Consider the following 8,110-nt stretch of genomic DNA (forward strand, 5'->3'; position numbering starts at 1 on the left):
ATTTTTAGAAATATAAATATAATATAAATAAATTATATTATATTATGTAACTTACAAGGTAGATTGATTTATTATTAATTTTGTTATTTTGTGTTTAAGGAAATTTGATGAAGAAGCTTCTAAATATTGACTCATAAGATCTCTGTGGCTTTGGATATACCACACTGCGAGCAAAATCTCCGTACTTTCTCGATGTAATCTCCCGGCTTGATGAAGATATGCAAAGTATATTGAGTAATAATAGTGGGTGGTGTGTAGTTTACGTGTCCACCTGGTTCGGGCACGTTTTTCTGCTCTTAGTCAGATATGATATGTCCGCGAGTATATATGCTCCAACACGCCCAGTTTACAAGAGAATCGAATTATCCTATAATTTACAACATACGCAATAATCAAAATTTTATCAGATTCTAAAATATAAGTCCTATATTTATATTACATTTTGCTATCTTGATCGACTTCGATATTTAAACAAAATACTTATATACTATTTTATTTATGCAAATCTTTTATTCATTGATTTTTTTGAATAATACTTGTAATTGTATAGAATATAGTTTTTATATATTTGATTACATAAAATATAAGCATTATACTACTTGCATAATTTCTATATATGTATATTTTTTCGACTTTTGATATGATTTCAATACAGTTTCAATATGTTTCAACGTATCCCGCGTATTTGAAATTGTGTGTTAAAATTTGATGACAACGCTATCTCGCGTAACATCAACAAAGCATGAAGGAAACATGGCGACCCGCACGATTGATGAAAGATGTTTCGGGATAGTTTCAAATATTACAAGAGCCGGAATCCCACACCGGATTTCGACGACGTGATCGATTTCGAAAGTCCGGATTGCATCAAAGTATGTGATATTACTATTTGTATATCCTTTCGAAAATTAATCACGAATGTCGTTTTTAGGTTAGAAAGATTGAGGTACACATAACTGGCGAACAGACCGATAACAGTTTTGGTCTTAAATCAGTGAAAAAATGGAACATTTATGAATTGCTGGATATTCCCGGTACGGAAATTTTCTATGAAATAACGATAATGATTAAAATTATTCTTAAATAATTCCATATAAAAAATAATACTGCTTTTCTCTCTCGGAATGTCATATCAAGACTTATTTAATCTTTTGCTTATATAATATCACATTTTAATGCATTGTTTACTATAGCTAATATTGTTTTGTAGAAAATTGTAATTAATATATTTAACTTTGTACTTGCTAGTCCTGGTATTACTTATTTTAACACTTTCAGGTCTTATCTTTATTCAGAATCCATTTACACCAAATGGCCAACGATACTGGATTACAAAATGCTTGAAAGATTACTCTAAGGAGCCATACAAGTTGAACATAAATGCTCATAACGTTTTAAATAATGAAACGTGGTGGGACATATGTTTTCAGTAAGAGAATTATTAAATTAGTATTGATATTATTTTTTTATGTAATAATAGAATTTAGATTTGTGATTAAGGAAGACACCTCATGTAACAGGTAAAAAAAATCGATTTTTTTGGCATAATTTAATAGTATATTCCATAAAAATATGTCCCTTGAGTTTTAAAACGAAATTCGAAGAATTAACGCAGTTTTAGACAATTTTATTACTGACCATCAAGCAAATAAAGCGCCAAGCACATGGTGTGTCTCTTCTGTCGACACTTAGATTTTGAACACAACTGGAATATTTCTTTTGTAGAAACATAGTGCGTACATTCATGTTTCTTTGTATAGGGTTAATGGTCATCTTGAAACAGTTCTGTTTTTAAAACATAGTTCTATTTTTCGAATTTTGAATGAAATACAATAATGTAAAGATGCCTCCAAAGTAAATAAAGAAAATATTTATTGTCTGAGTCATGAAAAAGAAGATTTGCAAGGGCAATCAATTTATTAATAAAGATTCTATGGAAGGAATAAATGCTTCAGCAAAAAAATTAAGTTCTGCAAGTTTTACAAAAAGCATAATTATTATCACTCTCATTATTAACATATCATTGAATTTTTAACTGTTTTTGGCGGATTTGCGAAAATATTTGCAGACATTGTAAACAAAATATAACATTTGGCGAATCAGAATATCGTGACCTTGATTTTAAAATCATAATTAGATGCTGATGTGGTCAAACACCAATCAATTCTAGTTCTTTTATTTAAAATGTTCACGAAATCAATTTTAGAGTAGTGTTTGTTATGAGATTATTAGGCATTGCTAGAAAAGGCATAAACATTTTTTGTGGACTTGTGAATCTCAGCCTAAGCTCACCTGCATACGAAAATGATATGAAAAAAATTCATGCCGCGGCGAGTATTTGATATTTGTGTAGAAAAGCGATTGATGAAGAAAAAGAAGATAATGTTAAAAATGAAAAACCTTTAAATTTAAAAGTCTAGCGATGGATTTTGGAAAAAAGACACGCGGCTTCTCTTCATTATTTGATATCACAACACTAATAGAAAATTACACTGGCAAGATAATAGACCTCATTATAAAGAGGAGCTATTGCCAATCATGCACATATTGGAAAGATAACAAATACTGAAGATTATCTCTTATGGTACGAACAACATTAACAAGAATGTGTTAAAAACCATACTGACTCTGCGAGAAAAATGAAGATAGATTCTATGAAAGAGATGTTCTTAAGATCCGAAAAGTTTGGAATAAATACGATAATTACATCGGAGATGGTGATATTAAAACGTTCGAAGCAATTTTGAATTTAGAACTTTATAGCGATGATTTCGAAGTTATAAAAAGTGAAAGCGTTGGTCATATGGAAAAAAAAGAGCAGTAGACTTCGAAATATGAAGAAAACTGCAAAACTTAGAAAACGTCTTTAAAATATTTTTAGACGCCAAAGATGTCTTATGTCTCTCTTTTGAGTACTTTGTGTTGTTTGGAAACGTAAACCCTACAAAAAAAAAATCGTTTTGATCTTTTTTATTTCAAATGACAACGCATTGCACGCTGACAGACGACTTCAACGCCGACGTATCGAAATAACGTTTTTATTATATCTTAAATATACATTACTTTTCAATAAAAAAAATTTTTTAGTAGTTCAATATTACAATCACATATCTCGAAAAATTTTAAATAATTGATCGTATAGTTTTTTAAAAAGAAATTTCGGAAGATCACCTTGTTTTCAACGCATTACATAAGGTGTCCCCCTTAAAAGTAATATTTTTAGTGAATATAGAATATATTTTTGTACTAATTAGCTGTCTATGAAAAATCTGTATTCATATGCATATTAAGATTTGATGTGTATAGGTATTAAGACATGTATATTAAGGTATTTATTTGTTATGTATAGAACAGAGAAAGCAAAAACTCTCCTATCAAAGTTGCGATGGGCGACAATGGGATATCATCACAATTGGGATACGAAATTATACTCTGAAAACTCGAGAAGCGACATGCCGACAGAATTATCTGGCTTAACATCCGTTTTGGCAAAAGCATTAGGTTTTTCAGACTTCAAAGCAGAAGCTGCGATTATAAATTATTATCGAATGAACTCGACTTTAGCAGGGCATACAGATCATTCGGAGATGAATATTACTGCGCCGCTTTTTTCTATAAGTTTCGGGCAGACAGCAATCTTTCTGATTGGTGGTCTTAAACAGGAAGATCCGGCTAACGCTATTTTTCTACGGAGTGGAGATGTAGTTATAATGTCGGAAAGCTCCCGTCTAAGGTATCACGGGGTGCCGCGGATTTTAGCAGCATCGAAAGCACCTTGGGACGATAATTACGAAGACAATTGCGAAAGCCCCACGTACAATCTGGATGATTGGCACAAAGCACGGACTTACATTGCCGAAGCTAGAATTAATATGAATGTAAGACAGGTTTTGAAACCTGGGCACATTGTATTATACTAAACTACATTGTAATTTTTTGTACATAAGTATTAAAGATATTTATTTTGACAAAAATACAAAATTTATGTCCCATATTTGAGTATCATCTTATATATATTTAATTACTTTCAGTTTCAATTACATTTATGATTTTATGTCAGGATGAATATTAGATTAAAATTTATATATATTAATATATAACAATAATTATATGTATAATTTGTATATATATAAATTAAAAAATTATATAAAAAAATATAAATTGTACAACATTAAATTAACTTTAAATAAATAGATTAAGTAAATAATATATTTTTAAAGTTTATATTTCGCATTTTAACCACATATTTTATGCACATATGTGTACACATGCATTTTCAAAATCACGCGCCATTGGAAACGTAATCACTAGATTTCCGGTCTCTCGTGTCAGCTGATCAATCCCATTCCTGTCTGCTGATGCACAGTAGTCGACAATGTCGGGCAAAGATAAATTACCAATTTTCCCCTCTCGAGGGTAAGTTTTTTACTTTAACAAACTAATAATTGCAAAATCTCGATGATTTCACTTATATATTATATATCATTATTTGTCCTTGAATAGAATTCCGTCTTAAAACATATCTCAGCACTGGGTGTAACTCCAGCATTCAACTATTAAAAGAATGTGAATTTGTATTTAAATATTCTAATTCTCTTTTATTTTACTAGAATGTGTTTTATATGGAAAGAATATTAATTTCCAAATGTTTATTGTACAGTTTATTATCTTTTTAAGAGACATTCGTCAAAATTATTTATTTAAGGATGAGATTGAATATTTTTTGTATTTTCCTATTTTGCAAAAATATCTTGTGTGATAAATATACGTAATTTACGAATTTGTATATTTGATGGCATAATTCAAAATTTATAAACAGTAATAGTAATATATTTTAAGTACAAAAGACTAGTATATTTTAACGATTTAAAACTGAAGATATTAATATGTTTTAGGAATTTATAATGTTTTAAGTATTTATTTATTGTAAACTGTACACATTATTAAATCTGTATGTATATTTAGGGCCCAAATGTTAATGAAGTCTCGCTTACAAGGAGCACAAAAAGGACATGGATTGCTGAAGAAGAAGGCGGATGCACTGCAAATGCGTTTCAGAATGATACTGGGAAAAATCATAGAAGTATGATTAATTTTTTATTGTTAATTTTATATCTTTATTGTACGCTATTGTACACTGTCATATTCTGTTATTTAGTTTTAGTTGGACTATACCTAACTTTATACATATTATTTATTTATGTATATACGTATATCATGTATATTTAAATTATGTATCATTCTTTCCTTATTTTTAGACCAAAACTTTGATGGGTGAAGTGATGAAGGAAGCGGCCTTTTCATTAGCCGAAGCAAAATTTGCTACAGGAGACTTCAATCAGGTGGTATTGCAAAACGTGACAAAAGCACAGATCAAGATCCGTTCTAAGAAAGACAATGTAGCCGGTGTAAATCTACCTATATTTGAGTCCTATCAGGATGGGACAGATACTTACGAATTAGCAGGTCTGGCCAGAGGAGGTCAGCAATTGGCCAAACTGAAGAAAAACTATCAGCGAGCAGTGAAATTGCTCGTAGAGTTGGCGTCGCTGCAAACAAGTTTTGTCACTTTGGATGAAGTTATTAAGATCACGAATCGACGTGTCAATGCAATCGAGCATGTTATTATCCCACGAATTGAGAGAACGTTAGCTTATATTATTTCAGAGCTTGATGAGCTTGAAAGAGAAGAATTCTATCGATTGAAGAAGATTCAGGACAAGAAGAAGATTGCCAAAGCAAAGGTACGATTAGATCTTATTCTACTAATATTTTATTCTATTATTATATTTATAATTATATTTATTATATTTATAATAATATTTAATTTTACTATTTTAATATTTTTGTTTTTATTGATTAAAAAAATTTCTAAGAAGATTATTCATATTTTACTAATTAATAATTTGTATGTTATCTAAATTTTCTTCTGCTTAGGCTGAAGTAGAAAGAGCAGTATTAATTGCAGCCGGACACAATTTGGACGACGCTACAAATTTGCTCGACGAAAGCGACGATGATGTGCTATTTTAAATACTGTAAATAATATTATAAATATTAAGTGTTAATATATCTAAATAGAAAGAATATAAATTTATGTCGCCGTTACGACAGTCTCGTTTGTACATTTTAGAGAATGTCGTTGGAAATCCCTTTTCCGCTTAAAAAATCAGTTACTATTTTTGTGTATCTCTTGAAAAATACATTTTACAGTATTTGTTGGGCAACAATTTGTATAAATGAATAATTATATATCATATAGATCATGTATTATGCAACAGTAACATTATTACTTTTTAAAAATATTTTGAGTATTTTAATTCTAAATAACAAAGAGTATTTAATTCTATATACACAAATCATTCCATCATTTATATTATTTTCAGCTTTTATGATGTGAGATAATTGTACGATCCGATAATATAGTAACGATTATAAATATAATAAATATGTATATATGTATTTTTCTACAATTTTTTTACCAATTATCAATCACTATATTTACTTCGTCGTTCTTACTCTGTGTATCGTTCTTTCTTTTCAAAGTTCTATAAGAACGTAAACGAGATATTTTAAATAAAAGAAAATACCGATTCATTGATCAAGTGCAATCTTGCAATTTGTATTTGATTTATTCGTAGTAAAATTGATTTAAAAAATGATCACAATCTGCTTGAACGAATTCGTTATTTTTAAATTGAAATCGATATAATTTTTACCAAAATTGAAATTTACTTGCTGTAAAATCGCTATAATTATTATACATCCACTAATAATTTTTACATTTACATAATTGCAACATGGCAAATAATGGTAGTACTTTAAAAAAATTAACTAAAATACAAACTAACGATTTTGTTTTGCAAATTGTGTATTAGATTCATCAGATTATTTTAATTTAACTTTGATTAATCTCTTTAAATGAATTGATTTCCCAATTAACATGGCACAATTGGCGTGTACAACTGACCCAGTGTACTCGTCAGTGAACTAGGTCGATCAATATTATAGGGGTGGAAGGGATAGGCAGGAGGTAGATTTCTCATACGAGTGGTGGTGACCACCCTTCTTCACTAAGAGGAGATGCGCGTGTGGAAATTGCTTTCAGTGCGCGGCGGAAAATTCGTCCACCCAAAACATGTCGTCGTCTTCTAGCGAGGATTGTTTCACGATCGTGGATGTACCGGAGAATCGTTATGACGAGGCAATCCACCATCTGAGATGGAACTTTTTCGCCGATGAGCCGCTTAATAACGCTATAGGGCTTTGCGCGAGGGGGGAATCTCAGCGCTCACTTGAGCGACACTGCCTTCTCACCTTGAAGCAGGGTTACTCCAGGATGCTAGTGGATAAGAAGGGAGCGGTGAGCGAGATCTCTTTCACATCACAAAATATATATATATATAACATTTCTTACTCAGTTGTTTCGTTATTTATTTTTAGAAATAATAAAAATTAACTTGTTTCAATTTTTTTCGTTTTTATTTGATCGTTATTACTTACAAAAGTTTTAATAATCTAATATTTTTTATACATTCGTAATGATTTATTTATAATGAATCTTGTTGTTCTATTTAAATTTTTTGTACTAGAGTTAATATGATCTGACTTATTGTTACTTTATGCATTTGGAGGAATAAGAACAAAATAGATTGTTATAAACATTTATTAAAAATTTAAAGATAATTAATAAAAAATATAACATCTATTAAAAAATTAAGTAAAAAAAATTTTTTAATTAAAATGGTATTGGCAGAAATAAATTAAGTACAAGTGACTTACAAATGTATTTTTTATAATTACTATAAAAATATTTGTTTTATACATAAATAGGCATAAACAGCAACTCGTACCGAAAGGAAAATTATTTTACAATTATGGTCACGAATACCGAACATTTTTCTTTCATTGCATATAAGAGATTTATCGTACAATCAATAGAACTTCCCTGTATATAACTCATAAGAATAAAATAATCAATTATAGTGAAATTATGTATATTATCAATAACATAATCTATAATACAATAACATATAATATAAATAACATAATAATATAAATAATTAATAAAGAGCAATAAAAATTCTCAAAAAATTTGATAATATTCCTG

At 29.3% G+C, this 8,110-nt stretch overlaps 3 protein-coding genes across 3 annotated transcripts in view; all 3 read left to right on the forward strand.

Moving 5' to 3' along the window:
• The first annotated feature begins 750 nt into the window (after positions 1-750).
• LOC108752505 (DNA demethylase ALKBH1) lies at positions 751-3,978 on the forward strand. The gene is made up of 4 exons (XM_018493350.1): positions 751-872; positions 932-1,034; positions 1,279-1,429; positions 3,350-3,978. The coding sequence occupies exons 1-4, from the start codon at positions 780-782 to the stop codon at positions 3,918-3,920; spliced, it is 918 nt and encodes a 305-aa protein (XP_018348852.1). The 5' UTR covers positions 751-779; the 3' UTR covers positions 3,921-3,978.
• A 361-nt stretch (positions 3,979-4,339) lies between these two features.
• Positions 4,340-6,273, forward strand: LOC108752468 (V-type proton ATPase subunit D). The gene is made up of 4 exons (XM_018493297.1): positions 4,340-4,416; positions 4,966-5,083; positions 5,259-5,744; positions 5,938-6,273. The coding sequence occupies exons 1-4, from the start codon at positions 4,376-4,378 to the stop codon at positions 6,031-6,033; spliced, it is 741 nt and encodes a 246-aa protein (XP_018348799.1). The 5' UTR covers positions 4,340-4,375; the 3' UTR covers positions 6,034-6,273.
• A 791-nt stretch (positions 6,274-7,064) lies between these two features.
• Positions 7,065-8,110, forward strand: part of LOC108752493 (dopamine N-acetyltransferase-like) — a 4,788-nt gene continuing 3,742 nt past the window's right edge. The window contains exon 1 of the mRNA XM_018493339.1: positions 7,065-7,363. Coding sequence (XP_018348841.1) covers positions 7,139-7,363 — 225 coding nt within the window. The 5' untranslated portion in view covers positions 7,065-7,138. The remainder of the gene's footprint in view (positions 7,364-8,110) is intronic.

This window comes from Trachymyrmex septentrionalis, unplaced genomic scaffold, assembly GCF_001594115.1.
Source record: "Trachymyrmex septentrionalis isolate Tsep2-gDNA-1 unplaced genomic scaffold, Tsep1.0 scaffold60, whole genome shotgun sequence".
Taxonomy (NCBI): Eukaryota; Metazoa; Arthropoda; class Insecta; order Hymenoptera; family Formicidae; genus Trachymyrmex; species Trachymyrmex septentrionalis.

What these genes read in the sequence shown, in the direction of transcription:
- LOC108752468 (XM_018493297.1), top strand. Translation starts at nt 4,376, where the DNA reads ATGTCGGGCAAAGATAAATTACCAATTTTCCCCTCTCGAGG. An exon ending in CCAATTTTCCCCTCTCGAGG is followed by an intron (nt 4,417 to 4,965) that starts GTAAGTTTTTTA and finishes ATGTATATTTAG; the next exon opens with GGCCCAAATGTTAATGAAGT. An exon ending in AGAAGATTGCCAAAGCAAAG is followed by an intron (nt 5,745 to 5,937) that starts GTACGATTAGAT and finishes TCTTCTGCTTAG; the next exon opens with GCTGAAGTAGAAAGAGCAGT.
- LOC108752505 (XM_018493350.1), top strand. Translation starts at nt 780, where the DNA reads ATGTTTCGGGATAGTTTCAAATATTACAAGAGCCGGAATCCCACACCG. An exon ending in AAAGTCCGGATTGCATCAAA is followed by an intron (nt 873 to 931) that starts GTATGTGATATT and finishes TGTCGTTTTTAG; the next exon opens with GTTAGAAAGATTGAGGTACA. An exon ending in TGAATTGCTGGATATTCCCG is followed by an intron (nt 1,035 to 1,278) that starts GTACGGAAATTT and finishes TAACACTTTCAG; the next exon opens with GTCTTATCTTTATTCAGAAT.